Genomic DNA, 25,159 nt, shown 5'->3' with positions numbered 1-25,159 from the left:
GGACGAATACTGAACAAATGTTCGGTGCCCCATGAGGGAATTTATACGAGCTGTGGTGACAGCATTAGTGCACAACCTCAATGTACTCACATACCTCTATTCTCAATAATATACATGGGCAACAAAAACAACAACAATATAATTGAAAGATAAATTAAAGTGAAAGTGGCACAAGAAGGTAAGTTTTACATGTGCATGACATGCTTATATATGTTATCGTTTAATAGATACATGCATATTGAAATGTCATGATCAAATGATAAGAATGCACATTCATGAATTTGTTGTTAAATGTTTATTTATTGCCTCACTAAATCTATGACTTAGCGTGTAAGTGATTTACACGTAGGTACCAAGAGACGAGAAGAACAAGAATAGAAGTGGCAAATACAATATCATTACTACTAAGAGATCAGATCAGAAGTAATCGACAAAGTAGGTATTTGTTGTGTATAAAGTGTTGGCATGTAATAATTCGTTAATTACGAGTACTCTGATCGAGTTTGTATTTTGTGGTCATTTTTATGTAAAATTAACTTATTTTATTTTAAACAAAGTTTTAAATTTCTCTGTTTTTCAAAAGAGTCAAAGTTTGAAAAGTCAATGTGACACCTCAGACTCGTATTCGGGTCGGGTACGGGTTGGGGTGTTACAAAATAAGTGATATAATTTAAACATTTATTTTCATATTAAATTTAAAAGTAAAATAATAAAATATGTCTTTTCTTGGCATTACCAACAAAGTATTGGCATAGACTCAATATAACAACGTTTTTAATGAAATATCACCCACATACTTATTAATTATCTACCAGACATAGTTTCTCATAATATTACCCATCTAGCATCTTTTCTGATAAAATGACAATAAAGCGTGGATCATCATCCGTGTCTTCGAGAGGTTCTGTCTAAGCTTATTCTATATCAAATTAATACAGCAAAAATATATACTTAAATAAATTACATGAAAATTACTCATTATCACATAATCTAGATTTAAAACAAAAGAACATACAATATTTTAAGGAGTTTGAGCCGCCCGAATATAATTAATCTTATATTAGATTTTACATGAGTATATTGTTTCCCCTTTGATATATATCATCTTCAAAATCTAATTTAGTATAAACCTTAATAATAAATATTAACCTAATGTAATTATTTAAATATATTAACATATACAAAATATTTAATCTTAATTAATATAAACCCTAATAATAAATATTAACCTAATGTAATTTAACAATAGTGTATAAGTAGATTCATTAGATATAAATATAAAAAAATTAAGGAATACACCACTTAGCTTTTATCTCATGTTGTTAAGAAACATAACCTAAACAGTCCAATATATTTATATAAGCTAACATTATTAAGCTTTTCAACTTATAGAACTAATATATATTAAATTACGATGTTAGTCTTTATAGTTTTATTTTTTAAATTTTTTTAAAACATATATTTCTTAAAATGCTTTGAGGGATGATATGAACTTTAGAAGGCGTGTCCCTTAAAACGTGCATTTTCACGTGGCACCATGTCAACATTTCTCAGAAGGCGTGTTTTTTGACATGCGCCTTTCGTATATGTTAGAGGTTTAACGAAGGCGCGGATGACGATTCACACTTTTTCTTATATGACGTCAGCTCGGATAGAATCTCATTAAGGCACGGATGTTTATTAGCGTTTTATCAGAAAAAAATATTAAATTGATAATATTAGGAGAGAGAATGTCAGACATACAATTAATGGGTTTGAAGGTGATATTTTGAAAAAAAAACGCTCACTATAATAGAAATTATGGACTGACGATGTTTTATGTGATGTCTGATGCAGTCAACCTAAGTTGATAGATTCAGATGGATGTGATTTCTGCTTGCTATATTCTCTTTTTAAAAAATTATCTAAATTGTATAATTTTCTTAAATCTATTATAATATAATATTATTTTTGAAAATACTATAAATTATATAATTTTTTAAGTTGAACATGATAATATTTAATGTTAAAAATTATCTTAAATCAGACTGTCTCATAATTAAAATAATCTTATTTAAATTATATTTTATGATGGTTTATATGAATAAGTTTGGAAATCGTAAGGTTGAAATAAGTGGAGCAAAATGGTTGCCACAGCCAATTGCCATCTTCTCTTTGAAGCAAAAGGAAACAAAAAGAGGGAATTGAGCAAAGCAAGCAAGAAACAAGAAAGCAAAGATATTTTTTTTAGAAATCTAAAAGAAGTGGTTAAAATAAATATTACTGGGAGGATAGTGACACGTACTCACAGCTGGTTTGGGTCCCCCCAACCACAGGGTTACCCTTAAATCAGAGACGCAATAAACGGGTCGTTCTGCGGTGCGGCGCCTAAAAAACGGCTAATATACGGCGTGACCGGTTAAACAAGTGACCGGTTAAAATTTAGACCGGTTATGTTATATTATTTAACCGGAAATATTATAAAGTACAATAACATACTAGGTAGCGCTTATATAATGTAATAGGTAGCGCTTATATTTACCTATTTTATAAGTAAACCAGTATATTTATACCGATAGCATTGCAAATTTACCTATTACATTATATTATATTGAAAGTGTCCATACTTTTTATAAAAAGGATCGATACTTTAACAGTGTTTCATGTTTTCCACCTACAATATTGATTTAATAATTTCATTTGCACAAAAAATTATTTGATTGTTTTGATATTTTATAAAATATTATTTAGAATTTTAAATTTAATAATAATATATACCGTAACGTAAAAAATAAATCATTAGACGCCTATAATTACTAAATTAAGCTTTCTATTTGTGATACTGCATTAAGTGTCGATCCATATATAAAAAAGTGTCGATCCCAAAATCATCGAACCCAAAAGTATAATGTAATATGTAATTTTTTAATCTAACCGGTACAATTATACCGGTTTTATGAGAGAATAAGTCTAAATAATGTGTCGACACTAATATAGTTTGTTGTCGATATTTTTTACAGAATGAATTAAAAACAAGGTGCATCAATAAAGTGTCGATCCATATATAAAAAGTGTCGATCCCAAAATCATCGAACCCAAAAGTATAATGTAATATGTAATTTTTCAATCTAACCGGTACAATTATACCGGTTTTATGAGAGAATAAGTCTAAATAATGTGTCGACACTAATATAGTTTGTGTCGATATTTTTTTCCCAGAATGAATTAAAAACAAGGTGCACCCATAAAGTGTCGATCCATATATAAAAAAGTGTCGATCCCAAAATCATCGAACCCAAAAGTATAATGTAATATGTAATTTTTTAATCTAACCGGTACAATTATACCGGTTTTATGAGAGAATAAGTCTAAATAATGTGTCGACACTAATATAGTTTGTGTCGATATTTTTTTTACAGAATGAATTAAAAACAAGGTGCATCAATAAAGTGTCGATCCATATATAAAAGTGTCGATCCCAAAATCATCGAACCCAAAAGTATAATGTAATATGTAATTTTTAATCTAACCGGTACAATTATACCGGTTTTATGAGAGAATAAGTCTAAATAATGTGTCGACACTAATATAGTCTGTGTCGATATTTTTTTCCCAGAATGAATTAAAAACAAGGTGCACCCATAAAGTGTCGATCCATATATAAAAAAGTCGATCCCAAAATCATCGAACCCAAAAGTATAATGTAATATGTAATTTTTAATCTAACCGGTACAATTATACCGGTTTTATGAGAGAATAAGTCTAAATAATGTGTCGACACTAATATAGTTTGTGTCGATATTTTTTTTACAGAATGAATTAAAAACAAGGTGCATCAATAAAGTGTCGATCCATATAAAAAAGTGTCGATCCCAAAATCATCGAACCCAAAAGTATAATGTAATATGTAATTTTTTAATCTAACCGGTACAATTATACCGGTTTTATGAGAGAATAAGTCTAAATAATGTGTCGACACTAATATAGTTTGTGTCGATACTAATTTAAATATCAAGTGTTTTCCACCGTTTATATAGTACTCTTAATCGAGAAACCCTAAACATAAATGCAAGCAGGCAGATCTTCCTCTCCTCTTTCTTCCTTCTACCGTTATCATAAGTGACGATCAGATATTCAGGTAAATTTATCGATATTTTATGGGTTTGATTGATTTCTATATTGTAGTTTTTATCCTGAATGTGTTTGTGTTCCATTGTAATAGGGGTAGCATCCAACCAAAATGGCTCCAAAACGTCAGCGTCAGAAGCGAGGTCTTTCTCAAAGCTCTTCTCAACCCAGTTCTTCTCAACCACCTCCTTCTGTAACAAACGATTCTTCTGAGGAAATCAGGTCCTTCGAAACTCTGAACTTTAGATCCGACATGGAGAAACAAAGATGGCAGACGAGTTTTAAAGTAAGGAAGATTCGTCCCGAACGTGTCATTGACCTGGGTTTCTTGTTTGATGATAAATATGCATTTAGTTTTAAATCCACATTTACATCTTGGGGTTGGCTTGAATTCCTTGGTGTAGAACCAAGATATTATCCCAACTAGTTAGAGTCTTCTACAACAATGCTTCCTTACAGCACGAGCTAATAAGACTAATATAATAGGAATTAATAACTGTCATGGGGAAGGATATATATATCTCCAGAAACTATTGCGGAGGGTTTAGGTGTAGCGAATACAGGGGATTCAGATGAAAATGTGTAGATTGGTCTACAATTAAACGGGTTACTAGAAATAGCCCAATTCACCTCGATGTAGAGTCGAGAGTGTTTCACAAAATGCTCACATGGTATATCCGGCCTAGTGGGGGAAAACATTCAACGCTTCGAGACAGCGATTATTGGTGGATAGCAAAGTATAAATCCAAAAACGGCTCCAAACATTGCTTGTATATATGGTCACAAAGGGAGCAACAATTTCAACTACACTACCATATGGATGTGTCATCACCCATCTGTTGAAGAAGAAGGAAGTTGATTTTTCGCATGACGCCCCTGTTCGATTAACCCGCAAGATTGACATGGTATTTATTAAAAAAGCGGGATATGATTTTGTTGAAAAACTCGGTTGGAAGGTGTCAAGGAGGTCGGATTAGATCAAGAGAGGGAGGAAATGGACCCCGTTGGCCATGAAGAAGAGCAACCAAGTGGAGACGCAATGATGGAAGAAGCAACAGTTGCAGGGGATGTCACAATTAAGACCGTGATGGAATACATGGTCAATTTTCGGGAGCATATTGATTCCCTTGTGAGTGGAATGCGATCGATATTTCATCATTGCAACGTGAAGTCTCCATGTGCGTAACGAATTACGTCAACGACATCAAACGAGTAGGTAATTCATTATCTATGTTTCTTAACATTTACACGTTCTGAACTTTATTTTATTTTCTTTTAACAGATGTGGACAACCAATCGGTCGCAGAAGATGAAGCTGACAATGAAGATGACAATGATGATGATGATGACGATGAAGCTGGCGATGAAGATGATGACGATGATGATGATGATGATGAAGATGATGATCCAAACAAGTATATCGTGTCTGCAACGCCGCCTTCAAGAAAACTTTTAATTTTTGATCTCAATGGTGTCCTTGCCTACATCCCAAGACTGCCGGCAGGTTTTAATTCTATTCTTTTGTATCCATTATTTTAACATATAAGCGTAGAACTTTAATCTCATTTTTTCATGTTGTAGATGTTGTCCTCAGAAGAGGATTATTTGAATTTATGCAATTTTGTGTCGACAATTTTGTTGTTGCCCTTGGTCTTCAAAGATGAGGTTAGAACATGTTTGAGGCAATGAATTACTGTAGTCAAAATCGTTAATATACATTTGAATGTTAACATTCAAACTTGATTACAATCTCAGGCATAACGTCGACGTTGTACTTGAGAAACTACCTGTATTTCCGAGCATTTTCTATTCGTGTGGGTAAGATGAATGTCATTACAGTTTGCTGACTTTTCCTTGTCTATGATTCCTACATATTTATGTTCGACTGTTTGTGAACAGGATCAAAAAAAATGCAAAACATACGATTCTGTTACCTATTGTAAAGATCTCAATGATGTTTGGAACGCGTGTCCAGATTTTAACGAGCTAAATACACTTTTGGTCGATGATTCAACGGAAAAAATGATTTATAATCCGGTAGGTTGCATTTATGCAATATGTTTCTGATCAGTTGAACAGGTGTTCAGACATTGATTATTTAACAACTTATGTGTTTATATAGAAATACAATTACATATGTCCACGTACCTTTGACGCTGCTTCCCATTCGAACGACAAAGCTCTAGGTATGACACAAATTTATTCATGCTTATGCGAATTTAATTTATGTTAGTAAAATTGCACCTCATTAGTTTGATAATTGAAATTATTATGTATGTCCTCAGAAAAAGGCGGAAACATACGAGAGTATTTGGAAAATTTGTTGAAGGCCTCTAATGTTCCGGACTTCGTTAGAAACAACCCTTTTTCATCGGATTAATTTTGTTTGTCGGTACATTATTGAACATTCTTGTGTATTTAAATTTTGGTGTGATTATATTGTATGTATATTTTCATTAATTATTCCATATTGCTTCTATGTGTAATATACATTTGAGTGTCTATACTTTTTAATATATTGTAAAGTATCTATCCTTTTTATAAAAGTGTCTATACTTTTTTCACTGTGGAAAACATTAATTTAAGGTTATCTTTTGAGTGAGTTTTAAGATATTAATTTAGTAATTATAGGCGTCTAATGATTAATTTTTTACGTTACGGTATATTATTGTTAAATTAAAAATTCTTAATATTATTTTATAAAATATCAACACAATCAACTAATTTTTGTGCAAATGAAATTATTAAATTAATATTGTAGGTGGAAAACATGAAAACATACTTAAAAAATATTGAAACATAAATTACATATCTTTAAAAAAAGTATCGATCCTTTTTATAAAAAGTATGGACACTTTTTACAAAAGTGTCGACATTTTACACATCGGAACCCATAATTATAATGTAATAGATAATTTTGTAATATAACCGGTATAAATATACCGGTCTTATGCGCGAATAGGTCTACAACCTATATCGACACTTTTTAATATTGTGTCGGTACTTTATATCCATATTGGAAGAAAAATGTGTCGATACGATTTAAAAAAGTGTCGACATTTTACACATCGGAACCCATAATTATAATGTAATAGATAATTTGTAATATAACCGGTATAAATATACCGGTTTTATGCGCGAATAGGTCTACAACCTATATCGACACTTTTTAATATTGTGTCGGTACTTTATATCCATATTGGAAGAAAAATGTGTCGATACGATTTAAAAAAGTGTCGACATTTTACACATCGGAACCCATAATTATAATGTAATAGATAATTTTGTAATATAACCGGTATAAATATACCGGTTTTATGCGCGAATAGGTCTACAACCTATATCGACACTTTTTAATTAAGCTTTCTATTTGTGATAACATCTCATACCCATTCAATTGCTTATTCTTCTTATGCTCCACAAATTTGAAGTTTTTCAAGGGATACTTTCCTAGAGATCCACATGACTCAACCCAAATGCGTTTCTTATTATAAGAATCTAATATTTTAATCTGCATTAAAATAGAAGAAGTTATGCACCAAAAAAATTATGCATTATAATTTACATAATGTCCTTTCATACATACATACATACCAATCTCTTAGCATCCTTCACTCTCTGTTTAGCTGCTTCAGTTGTAAACATACTATCATATATTGTTACAACATGATCTACCATATCCAACACCAACAGATACCAGTGTGAATTATGGTAGTTTATTGTGATCATTATCTGCAACAAATTTCACACCCAATTTGACAAAATTCAACATTCTATATCCGAAACATCATTTGCAATTGGTATGGTGTCTTACCTTCTCACAGTCGGTGAATTTCACATAGTTATCCAATATGACACCCCAGAAGGTAGAAATATTCTCAACACTTTCTTTATTGTTGGCTTCCAACGCCTGTTGCTGTAATTACGCAACAAACATTATTAATTTACCGTCTATAACACTACTTTTCAATATTTATTAATTTAACTCACCACTAAGAGGTATGGAAGGTAGCCAATCCTCCGGTGTGACTTTTGAGAATCGTAGCATATGGTCCAGGCGAGCAAATCGATAACCTAACAAAATTAATTACACAATCAGAACATATTCAATAAGTTTTATTTATTTTCTACTTTCTACTTACCACACCGCCAACCCATTCTGTAGGCTTCAACGTTGCAACGTCGTATACAGTAGCGAATTGATTTCCCATTGATATTACAGAATATCTGTATGAATCATTAGGATTAATATCTTGTCATGAAATATTTAAATATCACTCACAAAACAATATTTCACTTACCCCGATTCTAACTCGCTATTCCATAAATAATCACAAATTGCAGCTTCGATGTCATCAATTCCGGTTGGAATGTCCGCTTTTTCAACCTACAATTTTGCATACAAATTTTTGTCACAACAAATAATAAAAATCAAATTAAGTATTCTTTATTAAACTTACCTTCTGCTTCTTCTTCTGGGGTGCAGGACATTCCGAATCCAAAAACTGCTGCTATGACACTCTCCGGTGTATAAAGCACATTGGGCCTCTCCTTCCTCCTCATTTCTTCCATCTTCTTCTTCCTCCTCCCTCTTTCTTCTTCATATTTTTTCAGTTCATCGTACTTTTTTCTACATAGCTTCATATCTTTTATTTCACCCTTCAATTGAGCTCCTTCATCCGAGTATTTATCAACCACCCCTTCACCCCCGTAAGTTCACTCCTCAAATCAACAACCTCCTTCACCACTCCCTCAAATTTTTCTCCCGTCACCATCTTAATATCACCCTAACACCGAAACTTCTTTCACCACTTCACCCTCAACACCTCTACTTCTTTCACCACTCCTTCTATTTTCCTTCCACTACCCCCTTATGCCTCTCGAGTTTCTCTACGACTTGATCAAGTTTCTCTTCGACTCTTGATTGTCTTTGCATGATTTCAAATTGGATTTTTTGATATCAGCCAATTCAGACATCAAAATGTCGAAGTTACTCTGTTTGCTTCACCGTCGTCCCACTCACCTTCATCCCCCAATACAACCATCCCTCCTTTCTTCTCCTCTGCCTCCACTGCCTCTACATCCTTGCCAATAACCTTCAAAAAATTAAATTACAATATTAAGACATTGATTATATTCTTAATATTATTAATTACATTTATTACCATTCTTGCTTCTTCCCTCTATCCAACTTCAACTCACCATCACTCTAACCACCTCTTCCTTCCCCCATGCACGGATGCGTGCCACTCCGGTTCTTTCATAAGCCGGCACTGCCTCACAGCCCGACCAAAAATCGAACAGTGCAACCTGCATTTATAATAAAATTAGAATTTTTATATAAAAACACAAAAAAGTGATTCAACTCATTTACCTCTAAGATTGCTATGCACCCTTTGAGGTATCTCTGGCTGCCCTTTTTAAAGGTGATAATTGATTCAATCAATCTCGAATGGATATATTCAGCCCAATTGAATTCACCCTTCAAGCCTCATCGCAAATGAGCTTCATATATTCCTTGTTCGTTGACGTATCACCCGTTGGACAAAGAAATATACCGACAAGGTACAATAGAACTCGGGCCTTCAGCTCATCCCCAAGTAAGATCCACTTTTGATATCCTCTTCAACTTCAGTATATGTCACCTTATGATTCAAACCATATTTGGAGGCAAGTGCTTTCCAGTTTTACTCCTACAGACTTCTATAACACTTTTGCCTTTGTTTTGTACCCCAATACGGCTGCAGCAGTCGATACCCCAGAGGGAATGAATAATCACCATACTTAGCCATACATTGACTGACGTCAAATTGTGCCATCAAGGATCGACACAATTCCCTCCGAATAGGTCGATCCCTTACTCCGATCAACGATCCAAAACCTATTTCTCCCAGCACATTCAACTGACCCTTCTCCTTAAGGTGTTTAATTAATAAATTCACCCTTTTAATGCTGCACCTTGTCGAAACTTCCTACATTTTTTAACAATATATAATGTTATAGTTCTTATATATTTTGTATCAAACGTATTTACAAGTTAATGAATACCTTATTTTCATGTGCTTTCCTCCGTTCTTTGTATTCTTTACTATCATTCCTTGACTGTGTGATGTAAGGTTCCTTTCAGCATCACTCATTGAATTCCATTTGGACCTCACATCTTTTTTCACCTAATATTAAACATAAACGTTTCTTAATCAATACATTAACACTAAATACTAATACTACTCAATGTCAATTTCATTTTACATACCGAACCGCTCTGTGTGCCATCTCCCTTCATCCTTTTGCATTCGGCCATACTGTTAACATTTAAAATTTGTAATCAATTTAAAGTTTATCGATACTTTAATCCAATTACCATTTCAACAATAATAACAAAAGACATTGATACTTACTAGAAGTACATATATCCACCCTTTGGTTGCTTTCGAGTCTCGGCCTCAATTTCAAAGTCATCTGCTCCACCAACAATTTTCCAACCATTGACTCCATTTTTCCTTCATATATCAGTTTACGCAAATCAAATTATTTGTTACATACACTTTTCAATATACAAATATAGATAACTACTCTTGTGGTAAAACGGTTTTCTTCAAAAGAATTTGAATGGCCACACCAAAATGTGTCGGCACATTTATACAACCTATAATATCATTTTCTACCTATAATATTTAATAAAAGTATCGACATTTATATTTTTCCTTGAATATCTATTTCTACCTGCAATCGGTCCCAAATGCTTCCTTACTCCAAAACCCCAAACAACACATAAAAAACCCTATCGCGATTACTGTAATAATAAAAAATTAGGGTTTCGACAACATACTTTTCGATTCGACTGCAGCAACAAACAAACAAACTTCGCTTTAGAAACGCCTTCTGAAATGCAGCAACAATTACTCTTCGATTTCAAAAACTCGTCCGTTCTATCTTTTTTCAGAGGATATTTAGCTATGGCCTTTATATTTTCATCGGATATGTTATTTATATTTAATCGATACAAATACAAAAGTGTCGATATTTTATGTCAGGTGTCGATACTTTCGAAAGGATAATTACCTATTTCTTTGAAAGTGTCGATAATTTATTACACGTACTTACGAAAGTGTCGACACTTTCAATATATCCGGTATCATTTTACCGGTTTTATCATTTTATTACCGGTTTTATCATATTTTACCTGTTATATCGTTGTGGATCGATATATTTTTTTAAAGTATCGACACATTATAGGCGCTATAACTGCTTCTCTTTTAAATTCACAAAGTGTCGATCCTTATATAACGTATCGACACTTTTAAATTTACGGTTTTATCATTTTGTTACCGGTTTTATCATATTTTTACCTGGTATATTTTTGGATCGATATATTTTTAAAAGTATCGACACTTTTTAGGATTTAAAACTGCTTTTAAAGTTATGTAATTTATGTTTCAATTTATTTAATAGTGTTCATGTTTTCCACCTACAATATTAATTTAATAATTTAATTTACACAAAATTTTATTTGATTGTTTTGATATTTTATAAAATATTATTTAGAATTTAAATTTAACAATATTAACCAAATATAATAATAAATATGTTTCAACAGTGAAATAAGTATGGACACTTTTATAAAAATGATATATACTTTTTTGAAAGTTATGTAATTTATGTTTCAATTTTTTTAATAGTGTTTCATGTTTTCCACCTACAATATTAATTTAATAATTTCATTTACACAAAAAATTATTTGATTGTTTTGATATTTTATAAAATATTATTTAGATTTTAAATTTAACAATATTAACTAAAGATAATAATAAATATATTTTCACAGTGAAATAAGTATGGATACTTTTATAAAAAGGATAGATAATTTACAATATAACAGGTAAAAATATGACAAAACCAGATTCATTATGACAAAACCGGTAAAATTTACTTGATATGTTAAACGTATGGACACTTTTATAAAAAGGATAGATACTTACCGATAACCAAAGTTTACCGGTTACCAAATTTTTTAATAGTTTTTCATATTTTCTACCTAAAACATTATTAGTTGTCAACATAATAGGTACCGCTAAACCGAATTTATTAAATACATTTTAATGTATCCGGTAATGCTGTATATTAGCCGTATATTAACCCGCCTTTCCTGAGACATTCCCCAATAAACCCATTCAAGGGCAGTGACCCTTTATGAGATTAGACAAGCTCTGAAGGTCCCCATATTCCCCCTAAACAATGGGCATTATTAGACTACCAGTACCCCGTTACAGTCACTTTTTTTCTTCTTGTTCTTATATAATACGATAAAGAGAGGTAAGATAGTAGATTATCCACAATATTAAATTGAGAACAATTTTCGTAGAAGAACTCCAAATTATAAAATACTTTCTATGAACTCGAGAATAAGGCATTCATGTGACTCCCAGCCTCTTATTTCAGATAAGATTTGTGGTATGGTTGGTGTGGTGACAACCAAATGTGAGCAATTTGATAAGGTTCAGTGGTTCAGCCCCGTGTTGGACCCATGACCATGAACCATGGCTAGGTAGCTAGCATTTTGAACCTGTTTTATTTTGTTTGAGGTGATATTAATTAATTCCCAACTAATCCAGTGTTCCACTACCCATTGACTGTACATGCACTGACCTTTCTTTTGGTGATGTTTACAGATAATCCTCGAGGATAGAACAGAAGCTTGATGTCCTCCTGTTACCTAATTTCACTGTAGGTAATGCACAAATCATATAATCTTTCTTTAGGAATATGATCTTTGAATCTATAGATTAAAAATAGTGAGATAAATGAATAATAAACGAGTTTTGAATACGAATAAAATAGACATGAAAGACAAGTCCTTTTCCTCTCTCTTTAGACCATTGGCCTGTTTGTAGGTGGAATTGTAGCTTAAACAATAAACAGTACTTGTGTGTGAGAGAGAAAAATAAGGGGTTCTCAAGTTATTCAAATGCTGCAGCTGACATGGGAATCGATGCCAACATTTCTGCTGTAATGAAAAGAACAATCCCAACAAAGATTCAGTTTCTTTTTCACTTTAACATGCTATCTCAAAGACGGGGTTTCACTTTTGTCCCCCTTGTCACCATAAACTTTAAGAAATTCCAAGCATCTTTTTTCTTTTGCTTGCTTGTACTGCAAATATTCTGTCTGCCTTTCCTGTTCCACAAGCCTTAAAAGAGGGACATGGATAGTGAGCAGGAGATGAGACACTAACCTGTTCCAGATATGACAAGATCTAAGAAACATGGTTAGATTTTGTTACATTCCTAGCAAAATAAAATCTATGGTTTTCTTTGGTTTGCCAACTGTTCATATTTGAGACCCTGCAGTTTGTTGTGCTCATCCTCTCAGACGCTGTGTCTCCTTGAATACTCACCAGCAGATGCTGCAATAGTAGCCAAATTTCTTGGTATTTCAGAAGATTGATTGGAGTGTATATGGTATAAGAAAGTGAGAAGGCCTAACCTTATGCAGAAAATTTACGGAAAACAAAACTAAGGACTGGGTAAAACCTCATGCTATGTTTTATTGCTCAATATTGCAGTAGCGGGCATTTTGATGTTCCATTTAATAAACCCAATGGGCCTAAACCCAAAGATTTCTTCTGCAATATATCTTTTAGTGAACTTTTATTGTAATTTAAATATTTTTTTTATTTTAAATAAAACTAGCCACTTCTACCTTGTAAAAATATGAAAATTTTGACCTGGGTGGAGTTTAGGCGCTTTTTTTTTTATTAAGCATACAAGAGAGTATATATGTGCTAATGTTTTATTACAATTAGTAATCAGTGAAGTACTGATTGTATTCATCAGCAAAACAGATAATGTCACATGATTTTCAGGGTTTGGTGTCATATACATATGAAAGGGAGAGCCTTTTAGATATTGAGCATTCAAAGCTATGTTTTGAAAATCGGACCGGATCGGCCGGTTCAACCGGGAATCGTTGCTTAGTCCGGTTCAATCTAAACCGGTTTGAACCGCTATTAGTGAACCGGCTAGAACCGTTGAACCGTTCGAACCGGACCGGCTGAAAACCGGGAAAACCCGGGATTTTTGTTTTTTAAAAAAAAAAATTAAACCAAACAATGTCATTTGTTAAACGAGCCAAGTCGAACTCGAGTATTGCTGAGCTCGACTCGAACTTAAAAACTTTAAAAGTAAGCTCAACTCAACTCAAACTCACAAGCTAAAAATTAGCAAGTTCAACTCAAACTCGAAATATAATATTGAAACTTGAACTCAAAAAGGCTTGAACTCAAAAAAAAATTAAAAGCTCGATTGAAGCCTAAAAATCGAGCTTGATTGAAGTGAAAGAATAGTTCACTCAATGCTCACCAAAAGGCTCCATGATTTTGAATGCCAAATTACCTCTATTATTTATAGAAGTTAGTTGTGACGCGCTTCTATGTTTCTTAGCAATGTGAGATTGTTTTGTTCTCATATTTTTACTCTTTAGACTTTTGGGATGCTCTTCTATGTTTCTTAGCCATGTGAGATTGTCTTTTAAAAAAATTAAACCAAACAATATCATTTTGTTATGATTTTTTAACCCTAAATTTATTTTTTAATTATAATTATGTAATTATATTTATTATTTAATATGTTTTACCTTAAATATTATGTTGTAGTTAATTTGAATCATTTTGTTTCACTTGATTTTATGGTTTTTAACTTATAAATGTTATGACTTGCTTTGAATATGACTTGTGATATAAAAAATTATTTTTTATTAAATATTTTTGGTATTTTTATTTAATTTTTCAAATAATTATGACGTCTTCCGTTTCTTCCGACCGGTCAGATCGGTTCGACCGATTGAACCAGTGAACCGGTAGTATGACCGATTCGCTAACCGGTCCGGTTCTGAAAAACCATGATTCAAAGGCAATGGTAAAAGGTCACATTCTCACATGCAAAAACACTGTTGAAGACAGCTACATATGTCATATAGTTACTCAACTTTCAGTTCATATAATTGCATGCAGATTGTTTTCAGCAATATTTCATTTCACGGTTTCACTGAATTCTATGCAGCCATTGCTGTTTATGGCTTGGTGCTCTTGTGTGCCATGTTTTAATCCTATTTTCCTGCGTGCCCCGACATATCCAATGCTTTCCATTTCAGATTCCTTTGAAGGAAGCTTTAGTTGAGCCCTGACTCATCTGGTTAGACCATTTCGGTTAATTTTCCTGCTAATATGTTCAAACTACAATTTGGTTGGTGGTGACAAAATCCAGCATGGCCTCTCTTTCTTGGGGGCCAACTCATCTTCAGATTTTTTTTTTGAAAGTGGATATTTTGTATTACGAACGTTTACAAAGTAAATCATCTCGAAGACCTCATTAAAAAATCCCCCTAATCTTAAATGAGGGAAAATAGTGTGCCTTGAGGTGGTAGAGGTAGTAAGATTCAATAAACACAAAGCCGAACATCACACAAACCCAAACCCAGTCCTACAACAAACCCCAAACATGTTCTAAGAAATTCAATACAAACAAACTACTTAAAATGAACTTAGAACTAAAACGAGATCGAACACTTCATATCTATGATTTTTTTCCTCTAGCTGGCAGTACTATATATGATATTTGTTATAGATCCATGTCATGCCTCCGGAAACTACTAGCTCTCGCCAATCAGAAGTTCTAGGCCGGCCACTCCGACCACTTGAGCCTCCAAAGAACCTTCCTTCAAATAACATACCCACATAATCCCTGAGTGTAAAATCCAAGGTCTGACTACCAGATTTACATAGTCTATCAATCTACTAATAATCATAATGATCCTACGGTTGTCACTTGCATTAATGTACAATATTAATAACCTCTGGACTCAAACCAGGAGGGGGCAGATACCCTTTACGATGGCCCTTCTCTTTCTTCTTCTCCATCCTCCATGACCAATGTTTTTTCCTACAAAAACATTGATCAACAATTGTTCTCTCACCGCAACGACTTTCTACTCAAATTAAAATAGTAAATCGTTCATGGCTGACGAAACCATTTTGTTCCTATCAACAATATTCTTTTAAGGGTTACGAAACAGTAATCAAGGGTGCAAAGTTGTTTAAAGGTCGATTATTAGCAAATGATTGGGATCCAATGAGTAAACCGATGTGAAATGGTGGCCAAAGACATTCAGATGCTAGTCTGATACAATTGACAATGACAATTCCATAGTAAATAACAAGAGAATGGACGAATGAAGTACATAAACACACTTGTTTGATGACCTTTATCACAAGGAAGAATGAGATGAGAGAGAGAGCTGGTTTTTGGCCATACATATCAGTTAGTCTGACCTCCGAGGAAGGCAAACTTCCCTTTCTCCAGTAAAAACCTTACCCAATTCCCATCACCTTTAATGCTCTCTTATCTCTCTTTCATTCTACTCTTTTTACTCCCTCTTTTTTGTTTACAAATATATTGCTAATTTGCTTTTCATGGATGATAGTAGCAGCAAAACTAGTAGTGCTACTTCAATGCCACCAGAGCTTGGCTATGATCACATGCATAGTCGTTTCCATTCTAATACATCTAGAAGCCATCTACATAGCACCACCAACATCCTTCCCTTGAACTCGATCATCGTAATTGTCGTATCAATCGTCTCGCTTCTCCTGATTCTCGCCGGCTTTCTGATTATAGTAATGCTTCGTAGACTAAAATCTGTCCGAAAAAGCGGTAGTTGCAAAGAAAGTAATGGTGGCATCCACAATCCCAGTTTCAGCTTCGTTGCTCATACTGTCATATACTTCAACTCTAGTCCAGGTAAGTACCCGTTTTTGAAACTCGTGTAATATGCATAATTTGAAACGCACACCATTAACAGATGCGAAATGGAGCAGATGTGAAGGCGAATTGTTTATATGGAGGAAGTATGCGTAAACCTGCTATAAGTCGATGTAGAGGGGTGCAAGTTTTCACTTACAAGGAGCTCGAATTGGCCACCGATAACTTCAGTGAAGCAAATGTGATCGGAAACGGAGGGTCGAGCATCGTGTATAAAGGGGTCCTTGTTGATGGAACTGTGGCAGCCATTAAGAAGCTTCACCGTGACCGAAAACAAGGGGAGCGTTCTTTCAGGATGGAAGTGGATCTGCTAAGCCGGTTAGACTCTCCTTTTTTAGTGGAGCTATTAGGCTACTGTGCTGACCAGCATCATAGGCTTCTGATTTTTGAATTCATGCCCAATGGTACCCTGCAACAGCATCTTCATCATCCTGGCAACGAATATCAGCTGTTGGATTGGGGAAGCCGGTTAAGGATAGCCCTTGATTGTGCCAGAGCCCTTGAGTTCCTCCATGAGCATGCTACTGTTATCCACCGTGACTTTAAATGCACCAATGTGTTACTAGACCAACACCTGCGAGCCAAGGTGTCCGATTTCGGATTGGCGAAAATGGGGTCGGATAAGATCAACGGTCAGATTTCGACACGCACTCTGCGGTCCACAGGATATATAGCTCCAGAGTGAGTGCCTCAAATCATGTCTCATGCACATGCATATTATCAGTGCCATACCAGTGAATATGCAACCAAAGGTCCTTATTAGGCGGCTGTCATTTTCTTATTTAATAAAGTTGCTTGGGAGAAGAGAAAAACTCCATACCCCTGGACCATTTGGAGAATGATTTTGCATTAAATGCCTATCTAGGAACAAAATTCAGAATCTTATGAATTTGTTCTTTTCTATAAATTTGCAGATATTCATCAACAGGCAAGCTCACCACAAAATCAGATGTCTACAGCTACGGAGTAGTGCTTTTACAGCTTTTAACCGGTCGAGTCCCGGTCGACATCAAGCGGCCTCCCGGAGAACATGTCCTAGTTTCATGGGTATATTCCTTGCCCCCTCTAAGAATTGTTTTAAGTTATGGTTCCAACTTCTGATAATTTGACAGGCACTTCCAAGATTAACAAACAGAGACAAAGTGGAAGAAATGGTTGATCCAGCAATACAAGGACAGTATACCAAGAAGGATCTAGTTCAGGTGACGTTTACTGTCAGTATATATCATCAAATTGAACAGCTTCACCCATGGCTGGTGCTTAACTTGTGATATATCTTCCCTTATATGTTCTACAGGTGGCTGCTATTGCTGCGATGTGTGTGCAACCGGAAGCCGATTATCGACCTTTGATGGTTGACGTCGTACAGTCACTGATCCCTTTAGTTAAAAACTTCAGTTCGGTTAAATCCCCCGGTTTCTCTAGATTTAATCGTCGAAGCACCAGTCCGAAGTCTTAGTAATATGTTTGGGAATTGCAGAGCTAGATAACTCTTTTTCCTGTTCTTCTGGTTGCATGAAAAAAGAATAATAAGAATCAACATTGCCACTGGTGAAGTGATGAGTTCATACATGGCATGGCATGTAACTGTGATTTTTCCCTTTAGACGTTCATATTGCCCGTATAAGTTGATGTTTTTCTCCATTTTTATATGGATATAATAACACGTTTACCCCTCAACGTTTACACATTTTCTCTATTTAGTCCTAATTATATATTTTCAAAAAAAAAATTATCCCTCAACATTATGTCTATTTGATTGACTCATAGGTAAGAGACAAACGTTATGGTTAGTGGAGCGATGGTGATTTCAGAAGATAGAGACCTATAATTGATGTTTGAATACATAATGGTGACGGTAAATCATCATGATTTGCTGTTGAAAACAACAAGAACTAAGGCAGCAAAAAGGACTGTACCAAAAACACACTGTGTTTTGGTTATAATAGACAACAAAAATGTCCATTGAACTAAACACAATCCGTGAGGATGGTGACTGAAGAAGTAGAATGGGTTGTTTTTACATTTCAAGATTTGTTTTTAACATTATTGTTGCTCCACCATTTTCACATGTAATTCGGACATAGTACCCAGAGTAGGATTACCATGAGTCGGGTTAGGTTGAGTTTTTGGTCCATCTGAATTTGATCAGACAATTAAATATTTCCATTTGCATTTGACTCGATTCGGGCTTAGGAGCGTCTCACCCAACCTAAAATCTGACGTGATTTTTAGGTCAAAATTCGACCTATATATATATATATATTCATTTTTATTAGGTAAAATAAGGACTTAATTGAAAACAATAAATTAAAAGGTAAACTATCCAAATGATCACTTAACAATATGGTTGGTGTTGATATGACCACTATACTTCAATTTTGACAATATAACCACATAACTATTTAAGTGGTTTCAATCAAGCCACCTACTATTAACATTTGACGGAAGTGTTAAGGTGACAGTTAATAAAATTGGTATAATTATATATTTGGTCCTTGATACTTACACGTTCTAACAATTTAGTCCTAATTCTAATTTAATTCAAAAAATTATCCCTCCAATAAAGAGATGCCACATGTCAATTGATTATAACACGTGTCATCACATGATTTGAGAGTTAATTTGTTGACACGTGTTACCATCAATTTGGTATTGATACTCCTTTGATATCGAAATCATTGAATAAGTATCGATACTAAAATATATGTGGTCCCTAGTTGAGTGGAGTGTGTTATTCTTTTAGATGGTGGTTAGTTAGTTTGCTTAGCTTATTCAACAGTAGTGTATATAAATACTTAGTTTGTAAATTAAATGTGATATATGATAATGAGGTATTTTAGTATTTCCTGGTCATTACTTTTAACATTGAGTATCCATACTCCCTAATTAAGTATCTATATTGGAAGAATAGAAACATCTTCTGTTACACCCAAATATCCACAGATCGCCATGAAATGAATGAACAAGATTAGAAAAGGATCCTAGTTCATGAAATGATAAACATGATCAAAATACTTCTACTACAAGGGTCAGCGGCTACTAAAGGACTAATATATTATTTTACATGATGTACTATCAATTGATAAGCTATAAAATGAGAATGACATGTATGATGAATTGTGATAAAAGGCTTGAACCTTGCTTATGAATAATGGTTGTAAATGTGAGACATGTATTATGGTGATTAGCCTTTAATGCAATGTGATTATGGATGCCTACGAGTACCTATTTGTATTTGTGGTATGTCTGTATGTGTTAGACTGTTCAGATAGTCAAGATTTCTGGTATCTGATGCGTAATGATTTTATATATCAGTTCCTCGTATGTTACATGATGCGTAGTTATCCCAGGTAACATAGCATATCGTCTATAATATCTAATGCGTCGTGATTCAAGGTATCATAACATATTGCACACTATACTAGATGCGAAGTGATTTTGGATATCTTATTATTATTGTTGTTATTTATATTACCTGATGTAACAAGGATTCCATGTAATCTACAACTATTATAGCGAATACATGCATAAATTCTATGAATGCTAAATAAATGTATTAATATAATACTGATTATATTATGATAAATACAATATGAATAAATCTTAAAGTTATGTGCTAGAAATATGATTGATAAGAGTATGTAAGCCATACAAGATCTTAGAAATAATAAAACAGTGATTGGATGAGATGATAATTGATATAAGATGTCCAACCCTAATCATCGATATTGTGTTCCTAAAATATTTGTACTCGATTTGAAATCACTTTGTACTCAGGGATGGACTTAGAGGAACATACGGGGCGGTCACTCTCCTTAAAATTTAAAATTCTTATATATTTTATATATTTTTATTGAAAATGTGTTTTCGTCCCCTTAAAATTTATAAGTTTTCCTATACTTAAAATTTTATAAATTCACACCTAATATAAAATCTTGCGTCTGTCCCTAATTGTATTGTCATCGGCATTCTCCCTAAACAATTTGAAATCAAGAATGGAATTCTCCATAAACCGTTTGGAATCAACAATTGTACTGTCATTGGTGCCAGCGGGATTTGGAACATTGACTAAATATTTATGCAGTTCCATTAATACTAAATGCGCACCATCCGTGACGATTATGACTAAACACTAAAGTCTGACCCACGAGGTTCATGATTTAGATTTGCTACAAGTTTAATAAAAAACAAGACTTAAATGGTGTTTCTTTTACATCTCAAACCACATGAAAAGCCCTGGTTAGCTGTTAGCCAAGGTAGCTAGTTGTAGACTTGTAGTGGCGAATCCAGGAGAGGCAGGTTTAATGGTAGAATAGTGTTACTATTTACCCATGCCACCCTCATATAAGTGAGCCTCTTCTCCTAAGATCTTTCATAATAGCGGTCACACCTCTAACATGGAACTTAAGGGACGTGAATGCAATATCATGTGAACTTTCGAACTCGAGTAAGAGCATTCAGCAAACAGCCACATGTCAACCACCCAATATTCCTGTGAACATACCTCTGCTACATCACCAGCCACCATTTGTCGATACTTGCGACTTCTTAGTCTGAACAGTGTACCCTTAGAATATCTAGTCGGAATCAGAGACATGACGGCTCTTAAATGACACATTTCCATGGCACTATAAATATTCGTTCCTTAGAGAGTAAAGGACCGAGTCTTATCTTCCATGACACGCTACCAACAGTCCTAAGGTGTGGAGTTTTCTCTAGAGCCTCCTTCTCATATCTCCAATCACCTTCCAGGTTTGTTAACCATTTCACTTGCCAGAAAATAGTAATTTTAATCTCTATATCAATAATTAAATTTAGTCCTTTAAACCTTTAGTTTAATGAGAAATTCATAATTTTGACCCTTAAAAAAATTTAATATGAATAAATTAGAACTTCAATTTTTTATGAAAAATAATTTGATTTTATAAGACGAAATGAAACTAGTCATATTTAATGATAATCCCTAATCATAACTAATTCGAGCACAACCCCATAAAAAAAACATTACGGTACAATTATTTGGCATTTTCTCGAAATATCACCCTAACCCTATATATTTTCCTGTCAGACACTGTTCAGACTATATTTTTTGATCTAACGCCCTGTGCAGGAAGGTGTTTCCCTACACCGCGCTTTACGCCACGTGGTTGAAGGCACGCCCCTGTACCGCGCCTTACAAAATGTGTACAAAATTCGGGTGTTAGTTTTATAAATATTATTAAACGGGTGCTAAATACGTAATTAAGTTATATTATGGTGACTTTTGTGTAAAACCGTCAATATTTTGAATTGTGGAGACACCGCACACAAGGCACGCCAGGTTGTGAACTAGCTGGAGTTTTATCACAAGTTAATGAAGTGGGCAGTGTATGTAGTGGTTGAGTTTATTAGTATTTTAGTGTATTAGAAGTTTATTTTTTATAATAATAAATATTTTATAATTTAAAAAATTATAAATTTTATATATTTTTAAAAATTTATTGCCTTTTAAAATTAATAGTTTATAAATAGAAAAAAATATTAAAATAAACTTTTAATTACAATTGAAGGATTAAATGAATTATTATTCATTAATTTTTATTTTTTAACAAAAATTAATAATGTTTATTCATTTTTAATAAAATTATAAATAATTACTTCAAACTATGTCTACATGATATATATATATATATATATATATATATATATATATTTAATGATTAATAAAAATTATAAATAAGTATTCCTTATAAATATAATCTGAACGCTGTCTGACAGAAAAATATATAAGGTTAAGGTGATATTTCGGGAAAAACTCCTAAGAATGGACAGAGGAGCACGACTGGCGTATTTTGAATACAGTTGTCATATATCTCATCTCTAAAAATAAATATCGTTTTACATGCGTATAAATTTTATTATTATTTTATCATTTAATTATGATAAATCTAGGATGAATATTATTATATTTTATTAAGCGAATTTAGTATCGAGTGGCCTTAGTTATTTAATGAATAATAATTCATTTGATCACTCAATTGTAATTAAAAGTTTATTTTAATATTTTTTTCTATTTATAAACAATTAATTTTAAAAGGTAATAATTTTTTTAAAAATGTATGAAATTTATAATTTTTTAAATTATAAAATATTTATTATTATAAAAAATAAACTTGTGACATACTAAAATAATAATAAACTCAACCAATTAAAAATACTGACATTTTTACACAAATGTCACCATAATAGAACTTAATTACATATTTGACACCCATTTAAAAATATTTACAAAATTAATATTCGAGTTTTTTACACATTTTGTAAGGTGCGGTGCAGAGACATGTCTTCCTGCAAAGGGTGTTAGATCAGAAAATATAATCTGAACGGTGTCTGACAAGAAAATATATAGAATTAGGGTGATATTTCCGGAAAAACGCCCAATTATTTGTTCGGTTACAAAGGCAGTGGCTTTTGTCTAAAGTTGCAGCTTTCTGTAAAGTCTTAGCATTACAAGTTAGAATTATTGTTTAAAGTCCACCAACTTACAAGGTATTTCAATTACATCCATACCTCTTTTTATCTTATCCCAATCTTGTCAAATCAATAACCCAAAAATTAAGTAAAAATAAAGAAAACATTGTATATAGATAATCAATAAATTAACCAAATTTTTATTAAAAATAAATAAAACATTGTATAGAAATGTACATATCTACACAAAGGTCGTTGTGGATTTCAAGTCGAATATAATATGTTTATTAACTATTAAGAAACGTTAAACCTTCAAACCGGAGGACGGCTTGAGTCAGGCACGGGTCCAACCGGCAAACTTGAGGTTCCTTCACCGTCATGAGCGGCCACCTTCGGTGATTTCATGGAGGATGCTCGACTGAAAAATGGCGGTTTATTACTTAACACCCATCGGTCCGACTTAGCTCCACGGTCCAGCTTCCCTCGACTACTCCCTCCGTCTTCGGATGTTCGATATCCTCGACGTGAACTCCTTTCCCTAGGCAACACCAAGCTTGTAGCCCGGTTCAACTTACGGTTCATCAATTGCTTCCGAACATCGACCGGTAATCGTAAAGTGAACCGGTCAGTGTTCTCACCCGGTTGTACCAAAGAATGTCCGGTCGAGTAAGATCGTAGGAAAGAAAGTTTACGTGGAGGGTCTGATCTTGAGCCACGTGTACGGTTTCTATTTAAAGTTGCGTTTGAGTCATTTACTTCAACCTCTGCCTCTGTATTATCATCGTTATTATTTAGCCTCCTTTCCTCTCCCGGTTCCGAGTTGCCGCCGCCGTTCTGAGCCTCGAGGTCCAACTCAGCGACGGCGTTGTTCGACGCGGTGAGTTGACTCACGGGATCACTGGGTTCAGGAATGAGATTAGCTCTACAAACGGGGCAGGTAGTATGAGAAGCCAACCAGGCGTCGATGCATTCAGGGTGGAAAACATGGTCGCATTTGGGAATTAAACGCAGCGTTTCGTCGTCTTCGAATTCGTTCAAACAAACGGCACACTCCAACGCTCCTTTTCCGATCTTATGATCCTTAACCTCGGAGTAAACCATGATGGGGAACGTCTCGATCACCGACGCTTCGAGCCCGTGCCCGCGCATCGAACGTCCGGTTCCTCCGTTGCCGGGGCGGACGCCGCGTCTGGTGCCACTGGCGTCGGAACAGTTGTGGATGTAAATAGCGAACATCCCGACGAAGAACAAGGCCGCGATGAGAACGACGATGATTATTGCCAGGGAAGGGCTGAAACGGGCGTAGGAGTAACGCTCTTCGTTTTGGTTGAACTGAGCGGCGGAAGGCGGCGGAGAGAGGAGGAGAAGGAGGAGTAAGAAGGAAAGAGAGAAGATTCCATGGTGGGTGGTGTACGACATGGTGAGGGAAGGAGCATTTGTGAGAGTGAGAAGAAAGAAAGGGTGTGGTGGGGGTTTAAATATGAAGAGTGTAAGTTCTACGGTGGTTCATTGGTGGCAGCCACAATGGAATGGTGGTGCTTTTGAGTCGCTTGTTTGATGATCATGGAAGCTTCACAATGGAAAATGCAGACTTTTCTCACCATGTGGGACGCGGAAATGACAATTTTAAAAATAAGACTAAATTTGCGTTTCATTTTCACTCTTTATTTTATTTTTCTATTTTCATTAAAAATTTAAACAAGTTTGACGTTCTAATCATAATTACACAGTAAAATTGATAATTATTTAATATATTAATTGAGAATTTGATAATCCTAGAAGTA

General features: G+C 34.0%; 2 protein-coding genes across 3 annotated transcripts; one reads left to right on the top strand and one right to left on the bottom strand.

The window, feature by feature from the left end:
- The first annotated feature begins 16,592 nt into the window (after positions 1-16,592).
- LOC120163327 (probable serine/threonine-protein kinase PBL7) lies at positions 16,593-18,544 on the top strand. The gene is made up of 6 exons (XM_039173297.1): positions 16,593-16,643; positions 16,683-16,901; positions 16,979-17,603; positions 17,837-17,969; positions 18,035-18,124; positions 18,220-18,544. The coding sequence occupies exons 1-6, from the start codon at positions 16,613-16,615 to the stop codon at positions 18,379-18,381; spliced, it is 1,260 nt and encodes a 419-aa protein (XP_039029228.1). The 5' UTR covers positions 16,593-16,612; the 3' UTR covers positions 18,382-18,544.
- Positions 18,545-23,654: 5,110 nt separating this feature from the next.
- LOC120163282 (E3 ubiquitin-protein ligase ATL6-like) lies at positions 23,655-24,811 on the bottom strand. Of its 2 annotated transcripts, XM_039173256.1 has the most exons (2): positions 23,730-24,811; positions 23,655-23,696 (listed from the first exon to the last, which is right to left on the bottom strand). In XM_039173256.1, the coding sequence occupies exons 1-2, from the start codon at positions 24,792-24,794 to the stop codon at positions 23,688-23,690; spliced, it is 1,074 nt and encodes a 357-aa protein (XP_039029187.1). In that variant the 5' UTR covers positions 24,795-24,811; the 3' UTR covers positions 23,655-23,687. The 2 variants fall into 2 exon arrangements, with proteins under 2 accessions (XP_039029187.1, XP_039029186.1); XM_039173255.1 differs by having other exon boundaries at positions 23,662-24,810.
- Positions 24,812-25,159: the final 348 nt, after the last annotated feature.

The sequence above is a fragment of the Hibiscus syriacus genome, unplaced genomic scaffold, assembly GCF_006381635.1.
Source record: "Hibiscus syriacus cultivar Baekdansim isolate YM2019G1 unplaced genomic scaffold, ASM638163v2 tig00111440_pilon, whole genome shotgun sequence".
NCBI lineage: Eukaryota > Viridiplantae > Streptophyta > Magnoliopsida > Malvales > Malvaceae > Hibiscus > Hibiscus syriacus.
Note: the sequence above shows the minus strand (reverse complement) of the source record. Positions and strands in the feature narration are given on the sequence as shown.

What these genes read in the sequence shown, in the direction of transcription:
- LOC120163327 (XM_039173297.1), top strand. Translation starts at nt 16,613, where the DNA reads ATGCCACCAGAGCTTGGCTATGATCACATGC. An exon ending in ATACTTCAACTCTAGTCCAG is followed by an intron (nt 16,902 to 16,978) that starts GTAAGTACCCGT and finishes GAAATGGAGCAG; the next exon opens with ATGTGAAGGCGAATTGTTTA. An exon ending in ACAGGATATATAGCTCCAGA is followed by an intron (nt 17,604 to 17,836) that starts GTGAGTGCCTCA and finishes ATAAATTTGCAG; the next exon opens with ATATTCATCAACAGGCAAGC.
- LOC120163282 (XM_039173255.1), bottom strand. Translation starts at nt 24,794, where the DNA reads ATGTCGTACACCACCCACCATGGAATCTTCTCTCTTTCCTTCTTACTC.